This window comes from Ictidomys tridecemlineatus, chromosome 8 (assembly GCF_052094955.1).
Source record: "Ictidomys tridecemlineatus isolate mIctTri1 chromosome 8, mIctTri1.hap1, whole genome shotgun sequence".
Taxonomy (NCBI): domain Eukaryota; kingdom Metazoa; phylum Chordata; class Mammalia; order Rodentia; family Sciuridae; genus Ictidomys; species Ictidomys tridecemlineatus.
The window spans coordinates 143555894-143577589 of record NC_135484.1 but is presented as its reverse complement, the minus strand read 5'-3'; the positions used below and the strand labels follow the sequence as shown (position 1 = coordinate 143577589).

The 21696-nt window shown below is 45.2% G+C and overlaps 2 protein-coding genes across 6 annotated transcripts in view; one reads left to right on the top strand and one right to left on the bottom strand.

Annotated features, from left to right (window-relative positions):
- LOC110598371 (small integral membrane protein 13) overlaps positions 1 to 21696 on the bottom strand; it is a 135433-nt gene that overhangs the window by 23991 nt on the left and 89746 nt on the right. The gene's annotated exons all lie outside the window — the stretch shown is intronic.
- Positions 1 to 21696, top strand: part of Nedd9 (neural precursor cell expressed, developmentally down-regulated 9) — a 102759-nt gene that overhangs the window by 55755 nt on the left and 25308 nt on the right. Inside the window, exons 1-2 of one of the 4 annotated variants that reach the window (XM_005327472.5) lie at positions 531 to 705; positions 17810 to 18256. In XM_005327472.5, coding sequence (XP_005327529.2) covers positions 694 to 705; positions 17810 to 18256 — 459 coding nt within the window. In that variant the 5' untranslated portion in view covers positions 531 to 693. Of the gene's footprint in view, positions 1 to 530; positions 706 to 17054; positions 17077 to 17809; positions 18257 to 21696 lie in introns of those variants that run through there. The other 3 variants (XM_078020539.1, XM_040282141.2, XM_021727852.3) reach the window with 3 other exon arrangements.

Sequence of the window (21696 nt, the reverse complement as noted above, 5' to 3'; positions counted from 1 at the left end):
CAAACAGCCACAGAAAAGGGAGGGAGGGGGAGGGAAAAGAGAAAGAGACAGCGATATCAGCAGGGGTGGTTAGTAAAGGGGCCTGGAGACAGAAAACCTTTTGTTCCCAGAGTTCGTTTCATGTAGAGATTGCGAGGTGAATGGCTTTGAAATGAAATGGGTTTGTGAACTAGTTGCTAGGTCACAGGAAGCGCGACTGTCAGACCGCTTTGTGAATTCGGATTCTTCAAATTTTAGGTTAATCTTAAAAGGAATGGATTCTCCCATTCCCTGGTTTCCTCTTTCTTTCCCTTTTTTTTTTTTTAATTTTTTATTTCGTGTGTGGAGAGAGATGCCGAAGTTCAGGACGGTCCCGCACTTTCTGTTTTATTCTCCACCCTCTTTGATAATGTGAAAAGAACTGATCGCATTACAAGGTCTTTGTAGGAGTTTTTCCACAAGTTAAAGAGGTAGGCGGGGCGTAGGCGGTACCTTCCCCCACCAACCAATGGTGGGACGGCATGCAAATGAGGTCTGTGATGGGCCTGCCTCAATCAAAACAGTGCGCTCAGACGCCGGGGAAGGCGCGCAGCGAGTCTCCGCGGGGATCCTTCTCGCTTCCTTTTAGCGCTGCGCTCAATGGAGGGGCGGATACTCCGAGGCTCACTGCTGTCTGACTAGTGTAGGAAAAGGGCTCCACTCTACGCGGCCGAAATGAAGTATAAGGTAAGAGTTCCTGTTGACATCACGTTTCTTTTGGAAGCCGGAGGCTCTGCCTGAATGTGTGTGCACGATTCTCCCCGTGACAGCTCCTCTGCCCAGACCCCACCCCTGCCTGGGAGGGTCTCGGCCCCGCAGGTGGGCAAGCGAGTAGACACTCGGTCTTGGAGACCTACGCCGCCGGGAGGGCACGGTCCACCCCAGTCTAGCCGCTGTGAAAGTTGCGGGGGGAAATGACGTGTGAGAAGTTAGACGGAGCCGCCTGCCAGCAGCCGCTGTAGATTAGAGGGTGTCTAGCTGAATCGCAGCACGCATTAGCTCAAGTCTCAGCCGCTCCCGGAGGCCTGGCCTCCGCTGCCCTGGGGAGCCTCTTCCACGGGCTCTTAAAGCAAGATTTTTTTCAGCCTTTGCCTTAAGCATTTGATCTGAGAAGCAGTTTGCCATACTTACTTTCTGGTGGAAGAAACTAAAAGCCCAGATACTATTATATGACTGATGATGGAGCATTCTGACATCCTTAGATGGTATTGGATGTAAGAATAAATGAGTATTAGTCATTTCTCAAGAACATTTTGGGGGTGATGTTGAATGGGCCCCAAGTATGGAGACTCTAACCAGCTTATTGTGTCATAGTCTAATAGTTCCAGGCATGATTTTCCAGGGCATTGGCACCATGGTTTGTGTGTTCATTCTTGGCAAAAAAAAAAAAAAAAAAAAAAGGACTTGCTCAGCATATCCCTTCTAAGGAGGCAAGCAACTTCCAAGGAACTCGATACAGTAGCAGCAGATTTCAATGAATTGGGTATAAATTCTTTTTTTTCTTTTCTTTTTTTTTTTTAATGATGAATAGACATGAGTCCTATGCTTTTAAACAAAATTGCTATTATTAAAATGAATTTTATTAAGGTGGCTATGCATGTGGATTGACAGTTTGGATTAGCTGATCTTCTGGATTATGCTAGCTGGGGGTTGTTTTGCTTTGTTTCAGAATTATTTAGCTTCTGGTCCATCCTTTTTTGATGTAAGGTTGTAAATACTTGCACTAGCTAATAGCACTGGCTAACCTTGGTGATAAATCTTTTGTTCAGTGGCTGTAAATCTTGTTCAAAAGCTCTAAATGTAAATGCTAAAATGTCTTTACTATGATGCCTGAGTTACAGTTCTTGAAAAGGTTACAACTGTCTGAAGACACAGGTGTCAGTTTTCCTGGTACTATTAACTTTCCATTATCTGCATCAGTAGGGAAGATCAGAGGATGATCCTTAGGACTACTAATATTTGACTTCAGGGTGCAATCAGAAACGAACCCTTCTACTTGGAAGAAAAATCTCTTTCTTGAACTGCTTTACTCCGTCTTTCCAGAGTTTCCTTACTTAGAGTGGTGATAGGACTACATGTTCTTCAGCCTGCAATGATTTTTGACTCTTACCTCCCTGACGCTGAATAAAAATGGGCTTGCAGAAAAAAGAGAAAGTATGTTCTTGTATTATTGGAAAGTTAAATGGCTGAAATTAATTTCAAGTGCTGTAATCTAGAAGGTGACAAAAGTGACAAAGTCTAAAGTTACTTTTATTCAGTGACCTCATCATGTTTACCTTTATTCTTTACGAAAAGAAAAGGACCATGGTGATTGATGATGTAAATTGCAACTGGCTGTCATGGAGAACCCTGGAGCCTTTGCTGGTTCTTACCCATGTTAAATACTCTGCCAAATGATAATACTACATAATTTTTATTTAAGCCCATTTCTCTCTAGTTCACACTAGAACTAGAGAGATTGTCATATTTAACTCTTTCCATAACTCCATGAAGTTTTCTTTTTACATGCACTTTAAATGTGGAAATTGTGGCACAGAGAGGCTAAGTAATTCATCCAGTGGCACAGAGATTGTGGGCATTGGGTTTGAACTGTGGCAATCTGGCTTCAGAACTCATGATTTAACCACTATTAAGAAAAAGAAAAAGAATCATCTTTGGCCTCCCTAAAACATCAAGTTCAAGATTATTTCATCCCTAGTATTCCTATTTTATTTTTTCAGACAGTAACTCTACAAAACAGAATGAAATGCATGCTTGGCAGCTAATTAATTTGAGCGATTTAGGTAGTAAGCCCAGATAATTATTAGATTGTAAAATCCAAGAGTCAGATATTATCTCTTAAACGCTATGTTGCTCTATCAACTATAAATTTAGCACAGACTTAAAAATGTTCATTGAGAGATTTATACATAAGGCCCTAAAAGGTGTTTTGCTGTTGTTAACCAGATGATCTGGTTTGGCCACTTCAGGGATCACAACTAGTGAGCAACCAACATTCACTTGTTTTGTTCTTAAGATACCAACATCCAGGAAGGCCCTGAGGCCCCGCCCACTCCATGCAGGCCGGCCCTGAGGCCCCGCCCACTAGTGCCCAGGCCTGGAAGGTGCGCAGGAGGCTAGCACGCCTGAAGTCTAAAGCCTAAACAGATTTGTGCTTTGCCAAATTTCTGAGCCCTTACGTGCCTGCAGTAAATTGTAAATTATTTATCTAGTCTGTCATGCAGCAAGTTTATTCTTAAACATTTTTTACTGAAGAAAAAGTACAGATGGAGTTTACAGTACAATTAAGAAAGCTACAATCTGAAATGCAGATTCTTGCGTTCTGGTTGAAGGGGGGCCAAGTAGGTCAAGGAAAGGAGAAAATGTGTGCAATGAAAAGCTTTTGAGGGAAACTGTGACGTTATTTTTATTTTCTCAAGCTAGCCTGAGGAAAAAATGATACAGAATCTTTAATGTACCCAACAGGATCATTCACATCCCCTTGAATTCTCGGTTCTTTTCTTCACTTTGATAGCTTGACTTTAAATTCCCTGTTTTTCTCTAAATGTTTTATTGCACTCAATCCAAATGTGGCACTCTTCCCTCCCTCCCCCGTCTTTTAAAATCTCATATGAGATCAGTGCATTTAAAAGCACAAGAAAACATTTTGAAAAATATTAACCTCATTATTGCTGTATTTATTTACTTGGCAAACCCCTTTTTCAAAGCTAAATGACTTAAGTAGAGACAAAAGTCTTTGTAGGACTGTAGGTGTTCTGGTAATACCAAATTTAGCATGTTGCAGTGTGTCACATACCAAGAATTCCTTTAGCATCCTTTTCTTGCCGGAATATACTTCAGTTCTGTTCCCAGAATTTTTTCAGTGGCTTCCTGTTGTCCCCCACCTCCATTCCTCTACAAAAAAAAATCTCCTCCACTTTTCAAGTTCCTTTGCCAATTCCCTCCATCTCATTTTCTCCGTCAAGATTTTCCTGTGCTTCTCTTATACCAGACTTGTGCAAGACTCACCTCCCTACTCACATGGATGTGAGGCCCTTTCTGCACCTCCTGTGGCTCTCATTTTGCCCTCTTCTTGGACTCTGCTATGGGAAATCCTGTTCCCACACTGTTTCCACAAGTTGGCCCCTGAACCTGTGTGTACATGACTTTGAGTGGCTTGTCACTTCCTTCTAAAAATGTCTCCTCATCTATCCCCTCTATAAAGCAATCAAAAGCCTGCACCTTTGTCTCCTGGATTGTGCTATATAATCCCTTAAATAGGCTTTATGTTTTTTACCTTTGCCCTACTCTGTTAGCAATACCTTACTTATTAACCCCTTTCATCAAATTGCTACCTCCATGATAACCTGTAACTACTCAGGCTGCCTCCTGGGCTGTCCAATTTTAAATACTCCACATTGTATACAAGAGAGCCATCCTTTAATTGTATGTAGAGGCAGACTGATGCACAAGTCCTTGAATTTGAAGTTTGATCTGGGATTGCTTAAGCCTCAAAGGGGCAGGGACTTGGTTTTATCTGCTCTTCTGCTAGAGACAAGATGAATTGTGGACTTTGCAGAGGGTGTTTGTTTCTTGTGGCTTACAGCTCGGTGACCTTGGGCAAGTTAGGTGGACAGCCTCAGTTTTAATCTGTAGAACAGGGAAAGCAGGAACAACTTCTTCCTATTTTTCTAAAGCCTGGGATAATAAGTGAATGTAAAATACATACCACGGTTCCCAGCCAGCATTGGGTAAGCTGGCGATGCCAGCCAGCCCAGCTCTCCTTGGACAATAGATGCTCCATAAAGGTTGAAAGGGTGGTATGGAATTGGTGGCAGGGTTATATCCACATCCCAGTCACTAGGCTTGGGTAGTGATCTTGTAGATTGTAGTAATCTTGAAGATTGTTGAGTGTCCCCAGGCCTGGATGTGTATCGTGGAAAGGCAGATACCCCGTGTGGGGCCTCGCAGTATACCCATGGCACATGGTCCCACTTCCTAATATACTGTTGATCTGGTTTCTTCATTGTTATTAATAAGACTTGATAAAGTTCTGAAATCACAGGACCTTGCACATAATAGGTACTCAGAAAATTCACTGCTGAATTGCATAAAGTCTATATACAATAGCCAGTTAAATAGCCACTTCAAAGGGTCTTAACACTGTGTGACCCAGTTGAAAGAACAAGGGTTGTGTTTTGAATCCCACTTTTGTTTCTTTCCAATAATACCATTTTCAGCAAGCTACTTTAGACCTCCATTTCCTTACTAAAAAGATAGGAGGAATGATGTCTGTCTTATTAGATATTTAATATGTAACAGTTTCTGGTACATAGTAGGCATTTGACAAATGGCAGCTTTTATGTGATATTATAAGCTACACACATGAATAGTGATGGCGTGTGACAGCAGTTTTTCATGGTCAAGGTGAAGGTTAGCAGAAGCTGATCATGCAGGTATCCAAACATGCAGGCACATAAATATGGAAGTGTGATACAGCTACAAGTTTCAGAGGGAGCCTTCACTAGAATTGTTTACCATGACAAAAATATCAGCAAGGAAAAGAGAAAGCCAGCAGTTTTAGAAAACCAAAGGTAGGATCCCATTCCAGAAGGGTGAGTTGGGAGGAGCATGAGAAATTCAGGATAAACTCTGCCCTCATCCTACTGCAGTCAGAGTGATGTCAATGTAAAGCAAGAGGTCTCAAATCTCTATTTTTAGATCACTTTAGGGTTAGAAAGAAACCTAGACAAATTGGTTTGGAATGCCAGCGTCCTGGAGCTCTGCACTGCTCTGCAGTAACATATAGCCTTAATTACCGGGCCTCCCTGCCAAGACAAATGCAGCAGGGCCGTTGGGAAGAAATACAATATTTCCAACTTAAAATGCCAGAGTATAGCTGCCGGTTTCCTAGGCAATAGATGATGGCGAGGAGCAGGAGCCTGGAAAGAAGACAAAAACCCAAAAGCCCTGTTTATATTTCGTCAACCCCGTCCCCTTGCATCTTATTTATTCTGAGCATTCCAGTCATCTCCCTGTGGTGATTCTTACTGGCTAAGGAGCACCCGCCTGGCTGGGGGAACACCGCAGCTTGGCTGCAGACTCCTCCTGAGGAATCTCCATTTTAAGATCAGTGGCCTTATTGGTGACCCTTACCCTTTCCAGGTCCCCAGCTGGAAAGGGTGAATTTTTCAGAAGGTACTTCAGTAAACAGGCAATCTAGGTGGATCAAGGCATATCAAGGCATATCATGTGATGAAGGCGGAACTGGCACCCCAAAATGCGTGGATGCTGACGCTGTGTGACAGCACCTTCTCGTGGCTGAGGCAAAGAGTCGGGGCAGCTGATCGTGAGATACTAAAATTGCCAGTTGAAAATTTTTCCAGTATGTATGCCTGAACCCCACCATGGACTACTGAATCCAAGTTGATTTTAAAAAGAAAGAAAAACAGCCCCTTTTCCCACAACCATTAATGGTGTTTAAATGGTGTCTAAGTAGGTGGTTCGAGATCCTTATTCAAAGGTTGGGTGCAGTGATTTAGAGGTGTCACATTTCTTGGCAAATCTTCTTGGTCTTGCAAATTCAAATGCTAGTGCTATTTCTAATACGTCAAGGTAATAGTTATAAGATGTTACCAAAAATGTTCCTTATGTGACATGTTGATGTTTATGTTCACCAGAAAAAGAAAACATGGAGCCGCCATGAATATGTAAAAGTGCAAGCATTGCAAACCACAAAAATTTGTGCTAGCTACATGTGAAATTAACTTTAATTCCTTTCTGTACTCTTGTGAGTAGGGAGTTGTCTGTGGAGTTCAATGGTAAGTTGCAGTCACTAAAACACATAAAAGGTTTAGATGGAGTCCGACCTCCTTTCCATGTATTAAGGCAATATGGATGTAGAAAGTATGATGTGTCAACAATATTTTTCCTAATTTCTTTTTGTTAAAGCAAACACTGTATGCTCTCTCTTATGAGTTAGCCTTAATCCCATTGATTCATGGTTGTTGGCTTGTTTCCCTCAACAGAGCGCCTCAGCCCACAGGTGATGTGGTTGAAACACCCAGCTCCTCTGCACTTTTCCATCCCTGAGGCTCTGTGATCCACTGATGATGAGCTGGGTTTCTCTGCCCCCATAACAACCACCCCCTCCCCAAATAATCATAACGTGTGAAGTCAGCATGCAGGGAACGGCAGTTGCGTGGACGTAGAGACACTGGAGCCTTCTTGGAGTTCATCGTCTTTAGTGTCAGGATACGTCAATCACCTGTCAAGTATTTTCACTGTTCTCATTCCTAGTTGTGGATGAGCAATATTGCCATATTATTGCACCAATGAATGCACAGCAACAGCAAAAACGTAAAGCCCTCTCTTCCTGGAGTGGTCTTTGAATCTCAGATCCTCTTTGCTCAGAGCTCAATGTGATGAGCCTTTAAATGGAACTACAGCCCCCAAATCTTATTTCTGTTCATAACCCCATTAACTATAAGGCAGGACTTCCTAACGACCTCTCAGAGGCCCACAGGCCCTGGACATATATCTCATTTCCTTATAAAGATCATCTTGTCAATCAGAAGACACATTCATTGCTCAGATCACAGACTCTTAGTCTTGTTTTCTCTCAGATCCTAAATTCAACCAAGGCAAATCCACAAGCAAGAAACCTACTTGCATGCCTATCCTTGGTCTTTGTTTAGAGCATATGTAATTTCTTTGGGAAGGTATCCGTGTTTTACAAACCAAACAATGGGACATACGGCTTGACACTGGAAAGGATATTTGAAACTGGGGATCGTCATAGAAAGTTCAGGAACACATGGTCACTCCATAGATGGCCCACATAAGCTGCTCCAGAGATCAATCAACCACCAAAGGCATTATCCCACTTCCCTTATGACAGCCTTTTGCAGGAAACTATCTAAGGGTATTTAAAAAAAAAAAAAAGTAGATTTAGGTGGATTCTTAGTAAAGAGTCATAAATAACATTTATTTGTGAATACTAAGTTTCTCCTTTCATTTCTCCTTTAGAAAAATAGACATCTTTAGAAATGAAAACAAGCACATTTTGAAATATGGACACGTTTTGGAACACCTGAGAGTGCGAGGTGCTGAAGGGGATTGTATTTCAGTTGTTCTTGTTGTAAACCTGGCGAGGTGGCTCCCTGCTCATAGCCCGCAGCGTCCAGCTCAAGCCTCCTGCCTCCCTCATTAAGATCTTAATTACAGACGCAGCTTAGTTCATCGCTGAAGGGAAGGAATTTTGTTTCTCTGAACTGTGTCTGTCTTTTGGTGTGGCAGGTGCAATTATGATGAGATCATTTCTGGTTTGTTTTCTTTTCCCGGAGGAATTATCTTTTTTTTTTTTTGAGGGGGAGGAATATGGTTTTTAAGACACCTTTTCATGAGCTCATCAGAATGCAGGAATAATAACTGTGCTCTGGTTTTATGGAGACTCTTTCTTCTGAAGAAATCAGAGTGTTTCACCTGTATGACTTCATGAGTCCTTGTGATATTTTATAAGGAACGTGTTTAGTATCCCCACTTTGCAGATGGGGAAACAGAGGTGCAAAAGGCAGGCATTTCATTGCCACTGGTCTTGCAATGTGAGGACTGAGACCAGACTCTCCTAATTCAGTCCAGGGCCCATCTCCCCATCCAGGGTTTCTCAGCCTCAACACAATTGACAGTTAGGACTGGATAATTCTTTGGGGGAAGGTGAAGAGGGGTGCTGTCATATGCAGCGTAGGATGTTTAACAGCATCCCAGGGGTCTCTTCATTAGATGCCCCAACCATCCACACACAGTCACACTGCGACATCTAAACCAGGTCTCCAAACATTTTGTCCCCTGGTGGTTCAAAATCCCCTCTATGGGCTGAGAACCACTGTTCTGATTTCTCCTACTTTCTTCTGCTTAAAAGAAATAATTGCCCTACAGGTTTTATGTGATGGAAGCATAGATTTTTATTATGATTGAGGTTGAACTTAAGGTAACAGGTCTCAAGCAAAAAGCAACTTCCTCTTTCAGGCTTAGCCCCAATGTGTCCACGTGAATACCACAAAATACTAAGAAGCACAAGATCTTTCCAAGGCCAAGTGTAAAACCCGCAAACCATTTCTGAGGTAACACGTTCTCAAAGCCTTCCTCTGGCTTCTCTCTCTGCATATACATCTAATCTTGGAACATGCATCGAGAACTAGCTCTTAAGACAGCTATTTTATTCGCCTAAGCTGACATATAACAAGTAGGAGCTTGTCCGTACACCTAGCCACTGAACAATTCCACTCTGAGGTTTTCTTCTGCTCCATTTGCTGCTGCCATCTCTCCTCTCTTCTGAGAAGCTACAACTTCTAAAGGATTTTCCTTGAGACAGCTCAGCAGCAGTAATGCTGACAGAATGTGACATACACACCCCTCAGCCAAGAGTGTGAATGAATCCATGTTTTAAAACTCTTTGAGGACCTCACAGGGTGCGTGGATATTAGCAATCAGGCACCAAACCCAGGTCAGGTGACATCTAAAACCATTCCATCAAAGGTGGCATCCCAGTCTCACCAGCTGAATCCTGGGAGACAGACAACGCTTGCCAGTAGGTGCACATGTTGGCATGGGCGGGGCTGCCTGCGTCCGTGTGGAAAGAGCACATGGAATGTGAGAATAGAAAGAACTCTTCCTTTTTTTCAGATACGTTATTAGATGTCATAACTTGTGAGTTTTGACTTTGGAGAAGTGATATCATTTTTGGAAATATACCATAACAGAGTAGATTGGAGTCTCCTACTCCTTTATAACTTAATTTTCATTTCTCTTCCCCGAGTACCTGTATGTTAGAGGGATTTGTCTAGACAGGCAGATAGATGTGATCTGGTGCCAGCACTATAACGTTGGCTGGGATCCAGGTGGTTGTTTTATTGTTAATAAAGCCTATCTTTTGGGTGAGTGGGTGTCAGAGTGTCAGGCCTTCATCATTATATGGCGCCTGTCAGATTTATCTGGGGACAAAAACCCTGAAAAGAGTTTGTGCCTGCCCCGTGTTTTTGATCCTTTGCCAATGTACTATACTGAAAGTTATCAAAACCAGGCAACCTGGGACAAATGCTTATAAATTCCAAGGCTTAATAGCAACAGTGCTAAATTCCAGGATGGAAAAGAGTCTTAGGAAGGGCATTCTGGCCCAGGAGGAGAAAAAACCGAGATGAGAAGGGGAACCAGATGCTATCTCTGGCTCTGCTGCTAATCTAATCTAAGACCCTTTGGGCTGCAAAACAAAGAGACAGGGTTCGAATGGTCTCTTCTTGTTCTAAAATTCTGCTCTAGTCAGTTCTGGTCAACTAGTTCTAATACCCATAGAAACCTAGGGGCTCTTCCATCTTCTTTAAGATCCTTGGAAACTGCTTAGGTAAATCTCAAAGACCACAGATGAGTAGAGAATTAAACTACACACATGCACACACACACACACACACACACACACACACACACATGTAAAACTTAGGATCATCAGATTTGTGAAGAGAAGCTAATTTATTTTGCTCAAGCATCAATCCTCCACCATGCTTAGGAAATAAAGTTAGCTGTGAAGGTGCACACCTACCTGCCAACTTGAGGCCTTAAAAGGCAGGGAAGGAGAAGAGCCAGTTGAGGAAACACTTTCTAATCTCGCAGCTATGCTGCTCATTCATATTATATTACTCCATCTGCTCAGACTGAAGTTTCTTTCAGAGACTCAAATATTCAAATTTGCAATGAGCATTGAATCTTTCCACCAGGTCTCAAGAAGTGATGTCACTTTGGTATATGAGCTATCACAATAATGCTGGGCTCTAGGCGATTCCTCCCCAAATAGGAATAGGTCAGAGTGGAAGAATGTTAAGATTCCTGAATCCACGAGTCCGTGCACAACTGTACACGGGGAGCTGCCCCACAGCACAGAGATTATTAATGGTGTCTCAAGCCGTGTCAAAGGGTACCTTTGAAAGGCAGAGGTCTAATATCACCTGTCTTAAAGCACTTCCCACTAAGAAATACTCAAAACATAATGTTGTAACTAAGGTTCACAAAGCTGGGAAATCTAAGAAAACTTGAGTGCGTGGGGCAGAGTGAATAACATGAAGATTCAGGAAGGGTCCAAGATTCTCATCTAAACTCTGCAACCATTTTCCTGAAAATGAAAATCATTGGTTGAAACTCAGTCCAGGTGCCAGAGGACTCTTTTGTGGGAAATGTGGATCATGCCTCACCAGAGTCAGAAGTACAACTCATGGGACCTGGCAGGAGCCTGCTGTTGCCTGTCTGTGTGCTCATTCAGATCACCCCCTGGAAAGTATGTCAAAATGCAGGTGATGGCTATTCCCGGAAAACATGCAGGTTGTATCATATTCTGTCTTCTCATCCCTGTACTTGAAAGTTTCTTGTCTGCTACTTAGGAACATCGAGAGGATACCACCCCCCAAAATTCAACATTCCAGAACCTAGCTGTAAACCAAGTATTGCAAGAATCAAAATCCTGACACTTACAGATATCCTGTGTTCTAAGAATGGCTTTTTCCTTCTTTGGGGGAAAGCCCACATCCTCTTCTCTCCCAGAGGTAAAGATGATGGGAGGGAGAGGAGAAATATAGCCCAAATGAACTCCTGGTCCTCCAGCTAAAGCTGATTTTTGTCAGGTTTCACAAAAACCCAAGAGCCTTTCTTTCTCCTGTCAGCGTGCCCTGAGGCTGACCTGGATGATGTTCATCCCCCAGCAACTTCCTTTAGGACTGATTTCCTTGACAATGGCCATTTCCTTTAGTGGGTCAGTTTCTCAGGGTTCTGTCCTCTGTATGCCTGTGGCGGACGCATGTGAGTCCACCATAGTCCAGGGCTGAAATTCAGGCGGGTGGGGGGGGGGGTGCAGGAAAGTCATGTTGTGAAGAATGTGGCAGCCCAGAGGCTTTGGCAAGATCTCCTGCATAAATATAGAATGAAGTAAAAAATAATAAGAGGAAGCCAGCCATTGATGATGCTATCGGTCTTAGTGACACACCAGCCATTGTCTCATTTCTCTTCAAAGAGCAGTATGAATGGTCATGGAAATTACACGTCACACCTCTCTATATTGGGACAAGCAGATAATTTCCCTGGCAATAAGCTTTCTTGACATTTTGATAGCAGTGGGGGGCGGGGACAGGCAGGGAGGGTTTGGGGAGCGGAGGGGGAGCAGCTTGTCATGTGACCTGAGCTCTTGGTACTGGCAGTTCTGGCCAGTTGCAAAGCATTTTCTTCCCCCTCGGCAGACACAGCTTGGGAACCAGGGACAGCAGAACCCAGACATTCTGGCAGAGTGTTTGAATGGTGCTCTGTCACCTACCCCCAGATGCAGATTGCTACGCTACAGGGAGAAAAGACTCTTTAAAGGGATCATTGTATTTCCATCTCACTGGGATGGTCAGTTCCTCTTGGCCTTCCTGTTTGCTCAGTAGTTGCGAACACCAGGTTCAGGGGGGTCAGGCTCCCGTCTGCGTCATTGTCCTGTTTAAATAGGGAGGGGCACGCACCTTCCTGCTTGCCGTCTCCCATATTCTCTGGCTGTCAGGCCTGAGTGACTTGGATATACCATTTGTCTCTCTGCTTGGTTCGTCTTCCTTCCAACAGTTCCATCTGAGAATTTTGAACCAAATGTCTTGCTGAATTCTCTAGAAAAGCGATTTTGCCCTTCCTGTGGAGAACCAGGATATCAGAGGCCAGAAAATGGATTTCCATTGAGCAAATGTTGAATGAGTATGCATTTGGTTTCAGAGGGCCGAAGTTCTGGAAATGCAAAAAGAATTAGCACCCCTGAACTTCAGGGGTTCACAGCCTTGAAGGGGGATGACACAAGCTATCCTGTAAAAAAGACAGAGAAACGGAAGGGAATCAGCTGGGCTTTGGAAAGATAACTACTCTGGGTTTTAAGGCAGAAAGGAGTTACACGCAGGAGAACCAGGTGGGAAGCAATTTCCTCTACTTCCAGAAAAAGAATTAGAGAGTCGCTGAGGACCTGAACTAGGAGAGGTGGGGAGGTGGGACACAGGGCCTGCTGATTGGCCTCCAGGTTGTGAAGAGACTCTGCAACCCTTGGGCTCCTGCCTTCAGCAGGTGGGTGCATGCTGTCTCCTCAGAGAGGTCAAGCAGGAGAAAAAGGGGTTTTGTACTTGATGAGTTAGAGATGAAGATGCTCATTAGACAATTGGACATAGGGCATTAATCTGTGTGCTCGGATGCCATCCCATAGAGGAGATTTCATTTCAGAACCAGGGAACCCTTGGAGCATGGCAACCTAAGAGATGGGGGAGTGGAAGAGTGGAGGTGAGTGGTCAAGAGAGGAGGAAGAATCAGGAGGCGGCATCATGGAAGGCCCATGAGTGTCAAGAAGGACTGGAGTTGGTATCCTTGCCAGAGGCCACTAAAGTAGGCTTCCTTCAAATGGTGCTTAGGACCCTAAATGGCAGTCCCAATCTGGGTAAGAGCCTCAGCCTCAGCTTTTGAAGCGCGAGCACTGGCTTTGTTTCATACCGTCCAAGTTCAGGACCTAGAGGCAGAGGTCGGGCTCCTTTCCAGTCCTAAGACCTTCTTGCCAGGTGACTTGGAGAATCATTAACTTCTTGCACCTCCCCCTTCTCGTTTGTAAAGAGAAAGAGTCGGACTCCAGCTGTGGGAGCTTTCAGGCTCTGTGCCCTGCCATGACTGTCTTGGTGCTTCGCCCAGCAATGGCTGCTCCTGCCAGTCTCTGGAGGCTTCCCTCCAGCTGGGTGTAGAGTTACTGGGCTGTCTTATCTCTCCTCGATTTGTTTCTGTGTTGACCTTCCCTCCCCTGGAGATAAACATCCAAGGAGTTGGGGGTCCAGAAAGAGTAGCTCTTGAACAGACAAACCGCCTTTCTGGGGTTTTTCTAAGATGTTCAGATAATCAGCTTCTGACTCTCTGGGCTCAAGCAATCACATCTTAAAAAAAAAAGGATCCCTCCAGTTCTCTTTGCTGGAAGAATTAACTCTTGGTTGACCGTCTTAGGAGTCTGTCACTTTTGAGTGACATCTGATCAGGGGTGTTCCAGCTGAATTCAATCTGGCTTCTGCCTTTGTGCTGAACTCTTGCTCCAACACCAAATACAGCACATAAAAACCAAGCTCTTTACCCGTGGCTCTCCCTCCTTTCTAAGGATGTATTGTATTCTGCTGGGATCTGGTGACATTTATCCGTATTTTATCAAGTAAGATCATTTTATGATTTTTACTATTATTATTTTGTCTTCAAGGGTCTTTTGAAGGTACCCCATGGTTTCATTATTACCATTTGTAGAGAAATATACCAGGAGAGATGACCAGAACTTACTGTAAATTCAGAGAAATGTTGCTTTGAGATATAGTTCTTCCAAAATGTAATGGGGAATAAGAGAAATATAGTCTTATCTAAGGGAGATATTTTATATATAAACTTCCAAGTTCAGGACCTAGAGGCAGGAGCCAGGCTCCTTACCCAGTCCTAAGACCTTCTTACCAGGTGACTTGGAAAATCATTAACTTCTTGCACCTCCTTATATTTTATATATAACATATCTCCCTGAGATAGGACTAACCTTTGATTGAGAACTGAGAGGAGGTAAATAAGGTTCCTGAGGCCAAAGTTCAGTGGCCTATGCCCATAATCCCCAGCCTCAGGAGGCTGAGGCAGAAGGATTACAAGTTTGAGGCCAGCCTCAGCAACAGAATGAGGCCCTAAGCAACTTAGCAAGACCCTGTCTCAAAATTTTAAAAAATAAAATAAAATGGGCTGGGTAGTTGGCTCGGTAGTGAAGCACCTGCCCCTGGCTTCAATCCCCAGTACCCCTGCCCCCCCCCCACCCAAATCCTCATAGTAAACCCATGAGATGGGCACTACCTATGACCAAGACATAAATGAGAGGTATAATTAGCCCAGGAAACACAGTCAGGATCCCCAAACCAGGAATCCATTTATTCTATAGGCATGAAAAGAATTGGCCATTTTCAGAACCCTCTATTAGATCAATAATGATTTGATGAATCTGTAATGGAATGGAGCCCAGCTAGGACTCGGAGTCACAACCAAGACAGCTTAGCCTTCTAGAATCCAGTTCTGTTTCCATTTCTGACACCAAAGTGTGACCTCAGGCAAATGATGAACTGGCTCCCCAGACCTGTGTCTTCACCTGTGAAGTAGAAATGTTGGGCCCTGCTGGTCTCTGAGGTCTCCACAGCTGTCACCTGCTGTGCTGGAGAGTGGCTGGGTACAGACATGGGCTCTCTAAAGCTTGCTCGGAGGTTAAACTGCTCCCAGTCCTGCCCAGCCAGGGCTGAGGATGTCTGTCAGCCTGTGGACAGGTGTCAGGATGGTGCTGGGCCCCTGACATCAACAGCTCTAAACCCTGATCTCTGTGGGCAGGGGGAAACTGGAGGGAAGTCATGGGTCAGGGGAACTCACCCACGGTGCCCAGCTTAGCACAGAGCAGGGCGCTCTGACGCTCCCCCAGGACTGGCTCTCCATGTCCTGCTGAAACCTGGGCATGCTGCTCACCAGGTGGAGGGAAGGACAGGGATGGAAACAGCATCTAGACCAGCGCTCACAAGGGGTTTCTATCTGCCTCTAATCAAGCACGGTCTGGTGCTCTCCTGGGTGCCTCAGGGTGTTCCGTGGGGTTGGAAATGACCCAACTGTGAGCCTCCTGCTGATTATGCTGATTAGTTCTGTGGGACTCTGCCTTTCCCTGTCTTCTGTTTCTCTTCTGTAATCCTACAGCCATCGACTGGGCCCCGGGCTCCATTACTCCTGATTTCATCTGGGGTCTTCTCTTAGCCATTCCCAGAGGTTGAATGGGCCCGGGAGAAAGGGACTGAGACCCAGTAAGTGGTCAGCTCCCTCCTGGCTCTGTCATCACAGCCCAGCTGGCGGGGTCACTTCCCCGAGATCATTTGGTACAAAGGATCAGCTTCTTGTCCTCTGTAACCTGATGACTTTTCTTTTTCATTATAAAACACCCTAAAGATGAAAAGAGAGAAAGTAAAGGGGGAGATCTTAGAATTATGACACATTCTTGGATCGTTCCACAAACTTGGATAGAATATGACCTGATTTTATCTTTTTTGTATTAGAACTTTTCATTGTTAGAAGGAACCCAGGGTTTCCTGGAATATACACCAAGTACAACTTCCATCTGAAACACAGACTCTTTGGTTTCCCTTGAAATTCCCTTATAACTCATCTGTCTGGATCACAGGATTCCTGGCTCTCGAAAAGCATAAGGATTTCAGTCCTCTCCTTGAAGACCACCACAGAGCCTCCTGGGGACTGACATCTGTGGCTTCATCTCCCTTCCTTAAGTACTTGTGCTGGCTAAAAGGAGCTTGGCTGACGGTAGTCGAATTGGATCCCTTCCAACCACTGACCAGACAGGTCCCTCAAATCCAGGGCCGCTCCACAGCTGAGAAGCTCATATGCAAGCCCTGAGCTTACAGGCACAGTACGGGGAAGACGATTAACGTGCGTCTGTTTTAAAGAAATGAAAAGTCCGAGGCTGAAGGATCAAGTCCACATTTTTAGAAAAGGGGACAAAAGTCCAAAAAACAGCCCGAATTCCACAAATATGTTGCGAAAGCCAGTTGCAAGAATGCCCCAGTCCATCTTCAGTCCTTTCTTCCATAAAGGATCCCCACCACGGTGACATTAAGTGCATCCAAACGATTTAACGAAGCACTAGGGTTCACTTTTAATTTTCTGAGTGCCTGCGAATGAAGTTACAATGTTCCCCAACTTCTCCGCGGGCCTGGAAGGGGACAGGCACGCAGTCACGGCTGCCAGCGTGCTGGGAAATGTGACTAACGCCAAGGAATGAGATCGTCAGAGCCTTTGAAAGGCTTCCAGGAATGTCAGCGCACGCTGCCTGCCCACTGCCTGCCCACTGCCTGCTTTGGCTGTCTGCTTAGCCCTGGGCAAGCCAGATGGGCCTTCATACAAAGACCCACGAGAGGGGAAGGCACAGCTCTCAGATGTGAAGGGCGAGATCCAAGAAGTAGGTGATAAAGTGGCAAGACAAGGAGTTCAGGAGAGGTATGAGCAGAAGATCGAATGATCTTGGCTTCTGCCTACGTGTGAGTAGATTCCTTGTCGCTCCGGCTGTCAAAGCCAGAGATAGAGACTACTGCTGCACATCGCTCTGTGCTTCATTATCCTGGCACGTCTCTCTGTCCTGCCTGCAGAGTCTCCCCATATCCAAGCTCCTCTCGAGCGTCTCAGGGGACGATCTTTTGAAGCCTTGTCAAGGCACTTATGAAAGTACTTCTGTTTACATTGCAACACTGAATAGAGATGCCATGCCGTGTGTAGTGTGTGTTATGTAGGATTTTCTTTGACTCTATTCCTCCAATGTATGTATTTTAAAAATTGAGAGATGTCCATTGTGGTCCATCTAGGAGTAGGTTTTCTTTCCCCCCCATCTTGAGTTTATTTTAGAAAGGAAGAAGACCATTTTGCTTAGAGAACCGTTCTCTGACTCTTGGACAGGGCTACTCATAATTCCTTGGCACAACATCTACAAGTAGAGGAAAGACCTCTCCCGGTGTCTCGAGCTTTTCGGAGGAGGTAGTCTGATGTCACTGGAGGCAGACAGTGTGTGTGTCTGTCTTACGTCTGCCCATCTGTTTTCCTCCTTATAGGCTCTTGTTCAGATTTCTTCTTCTCTTTTTCCAGGAAGTGTGTGTCTCCCTGAGAGCATGGGCTGTAGGTACAGAAGAGACGGATTGGACACACTAAAGTGATTTCCCCTTTTCTTTTTTCTTCCTAGAATCTCATGGCAAGGGCCTTATATGACAATGTCCCAGAGTGTGCTGAGGAGCTGGCCTTTCGCAAGGGGGACATCCTGACTGTCATAGAGCAGAATACCGGGGGACTGGAAGGATGGTGGCTGTGCTCCCTCCACGGACGGCAGGGCATCGTCCCTGGCAACCGGGTGAAGCTTCTGATCGGTCCTGTGCAGGACGCCCCGCCCAGTCACGACCAGCCCATGTCTGGACCCATGCACCAGAGCTTTGCCCAACAGAAACTCTACCAGGTGCCCAATTCACAGGCGGCATCTCGGGACACTGTCTACCAGGTGCCACCTTCCTACCAGAATCAGGGAATTTACCAAGTACCCACGGGGCATGGCACCCAAGAACAAGATGTGTATCAAGTGCCACCTTCAGGACAGAGAAGCATCGGGAGCACCAACGGCCCCCACTTAAGTAAAAAGGTAAGTGACTAACTAGAATTTTGTCCCTACTCACTTTCTTTTCCCATTGCATCTGGGGCAACAGAAATGTTCCAGAAATAATAAGTGAAAACTACCCAAGAGTCAATCTGCCAAATGCCCCAACTCAAACATCCTTGATTTATCTTATTTTTGCCTCATTTCACCATTCATCCTCCATCAGAATTTTCTTCAACTATCATGGGACAAATGGTCTTGGTCCACAGCCATTCTAAGTTCCTGCGTCGTCCTGGATCACAGAGTTGTCTCTCTCCATCTTTCAGATAGATCTGCTTCTGGATCCTAGATTCTCTGCCCAAATAGTCTCCCATCTTATCTTTTCTTCCTTGAGGGACACAAAGCACCAAATCTTGTGATTCAGTAGTGATCCTCGCTTGAGCCCACCGGCTTGACTAGACAAAGAACCCACAAGGGAAGTAGAGGCAGAGAAAAAGCCAGTAGTAGATCACATCACCAATGCATTCTTTAGGCATTAAAGCTGGACTCGTTTAAAATACACAGATACTAGTGGATTTGGAAAGAAGCCATCTCTACATCCTTAAAATTATTCCTGTTAATAATGCCAGTGGGTAAAAAGAGTGGAGCTTAGATATTTAGGAAGACATCAAGTTTAAAAAAAAAAAAGAAAGAAAGAAAGAGATAATGCATTAATCAGCATGCCATTACTGTAACTAAATACCAGAGGCAGCTAACTTTATAAAGAGAAAACATTTATTGAGCTTGGAGTTTGGGAGGATCAAGGGCATGACACTGGCATTGGCTGGGATCTGGTGAGGGCCCTCTCAGCGACAGCTACATCATGGCTCAAGAAGATATGTGTGGAAGAGTTTATGTCACAAAACAGGAAGCTAGAGAGAGAAAGAGAGACTGGGGTCCCACAGTCCTTCAGAGGACACACCTCCAAAGGCTGAGGACCTCCTGGTAGGCCCCTCCCAAGATTTCCATCACTTCACACACTAGAGATCCAGCCTTTAATCACAGCAGACCCTTGGGCGACACTCAGACCACACCCAAACCATAGCAGGTGGGGAGCTCTTCCACACCCTTTATAACCTGGAAGACCACGACAATCTGCAATAAATAGAAACGTGTTCACTGAAGATGAATGGTGAACATTTGCCATATTTTTGATGCTTGTGATGAACCAAGGGGTGAAGAAGGCTTCCTGGTGTCTACACTGTGGAGAGGGACACAGTAAAACACAATGATGCAGGGCGGGTACCTGTGCTATGAAGATGAATGTCTGGGTTTTTGGTGACAGCAGCCAAAACCAGGGTGATGTGTTGGTGTGCATTACAGGGGACGGAGCTTCCCTTCCATTAACTTGCAAATTCCAGTGGGTTCTTTGAGGTTTGGTCTAAAGAACGGACTGATTTAATAGGACAAGAAAATATCTCCAAATTACCAGAGGGATGATGCAGTTAGGTGGCAGAACGAGCCGATTGGCTCTTAGAAAACTAAATACAGATGTTATAGATGGGCCCTCCCGCAAACAAATCTAGTACAAAGGCTGAACTTCCAAACCCATGTAAATTAGGGAATATCTACCTGCCTGGCTCTAGAAACCTTAGTTGAATAAATGGGGGAGGGGAGATTTATCGTTGGATTCCTTTTTATTTTTCATCTATATAACATTCTTGTAATTAGAGGATAGAGCTGTATATAATAATTGGGTTCATTTTGACAGAATCACACATGCATGGGATTTTATTTATTCCCTCTGAGTCCCTAGTTCCCTCCTTACCCGCCCCTCCACCTTCTCCCTATTCTCTAGTGATCTTCCTTCCCTTCGCTCGTTTATTTATTTTTGATGGGTGCTTTACACGTCAAGGTGGAATTCACAGTGGTGTATTTATACAGGCCCATAGCATGATTGCGTTAAATCCATTCCGCACCTCGGCTAAATAACAAGACCACTGACGCATTCTCTAAGCACCTTTGATACAAAAAAGTATGTTCTAACAAAACACTTCTCTAGCGTATGTGATCCGAGTGTGCGTGCAGAAGGAGGAATTCTTGAAGAAGCCAGGAACAGCCTTCCGACTTGCATTCCCCAGGACAGCAATCTCTGCCAGGGGGGGCGATAGTTGGAGTCTTGACCTTTCAAAGTCCTTCTGGCCCCAGCGACTTTGGATGCCAAGGGAAAGCCAGACCTGCTTGCTCTCCCTCCCTCTCCCCCCACCCCTCTTTCTCTGGGGGAAAAAGAACAGTTGAAAGGTGTGACTATAAATAAACAGCTTCTCTTAGTCTTGGTTGCTTGCACCTTAAAAATAGCAAGCCTGAGCTGGTGCAGGGCCGAGGGGGGGTGGCCAGGACAGGAAGTGCTGGGCTGAAAGGTGGTGGGCCCAGACTTTCATCACAGTTTTATCTTGGCAGGAAGGTGACGTGTTTTCCTTTTTAGACTCAACCTTTTGAGTTCCAAGTCGGAGAGGTCCGACACCTGCAACTTCTTGTTGTGCGCCCTGTGACTGCGCCTGATTTTCTCCAGGGTCCCCGTCCTCTCGGAGGCCAAAGGCTGTGACTCACGATCCCTTGGGTGGATGTCTAGGGGCCACAGGGCTGGGGTGGCTCCCAGGCCATCGCTCCCTGTGCTGTGCTGTTCTGTTAATTCGACATTCGGTGGAACATTCTGTGTTTAGCCAAAGGAAAGGGGAGTCTGTAGGAGCAGTTCAGCTTGTGATAGGGACCTCTGCCCGCCCTCCAGGGACAGGTAGAGCTGTCCTGGGGGAGTGCCCGCAGCAGTAGCCCAGGGCCCTTGGGCTCTGGAGTGAAATGGTGGCCAGAACAGGAAGGTCCTAGCTTCATCCCTGCCAAATACCATGCCCCCTCTGTGATACCCTGACCTCCCCTTGAAGCAGCTCAGTGCCTTTGGGTCTTTAGGACGCATGGCCTAGCGCACTGTCCCAGAGATCAAGGCTCACAGGACCCAGGGGTGAACTGACCTCTCCTTCCTTCCCTTTCCACCCCCACTCCACCTCCTTCTTTCTTCTTCTTTCTCCTCCCCCTGCTACTCCATCCTCCTCCCTACTCCTCCCTCCCTCCTTCCCTCCCTCTCCCTCCCCACTCACTCTTCCTCCCTCTACCTCCTCCCTCCCTCCCTTCCTTCTTTCCTTTCCTAGAAGAGAACCTTTAGCAGCTTTTCCAGGTAAAAGTGGCGTCTTGACTTCTGCCAGCATCTTCCTTGCCATGTAGCTTCTCAGTGGGTGGCTGCACTTAAGGCCCCAAGAGGTCGTCTCCTTGCCCGGGATCAGCCCTGGTCTTTTCCTTCTGGCTTGGTTTGGTTTGGTTCTCATTTCAGCAGTTTTACTAACTCTTTAGTAAAGCAATTTGCTTCTTTTCCCTTTTAACCTTTACTTTGCTCATTGGCTCATTTTTTTTTTCTTTCTAATTCTGCATCTGGGACATGGTAATAAACCTAGAAC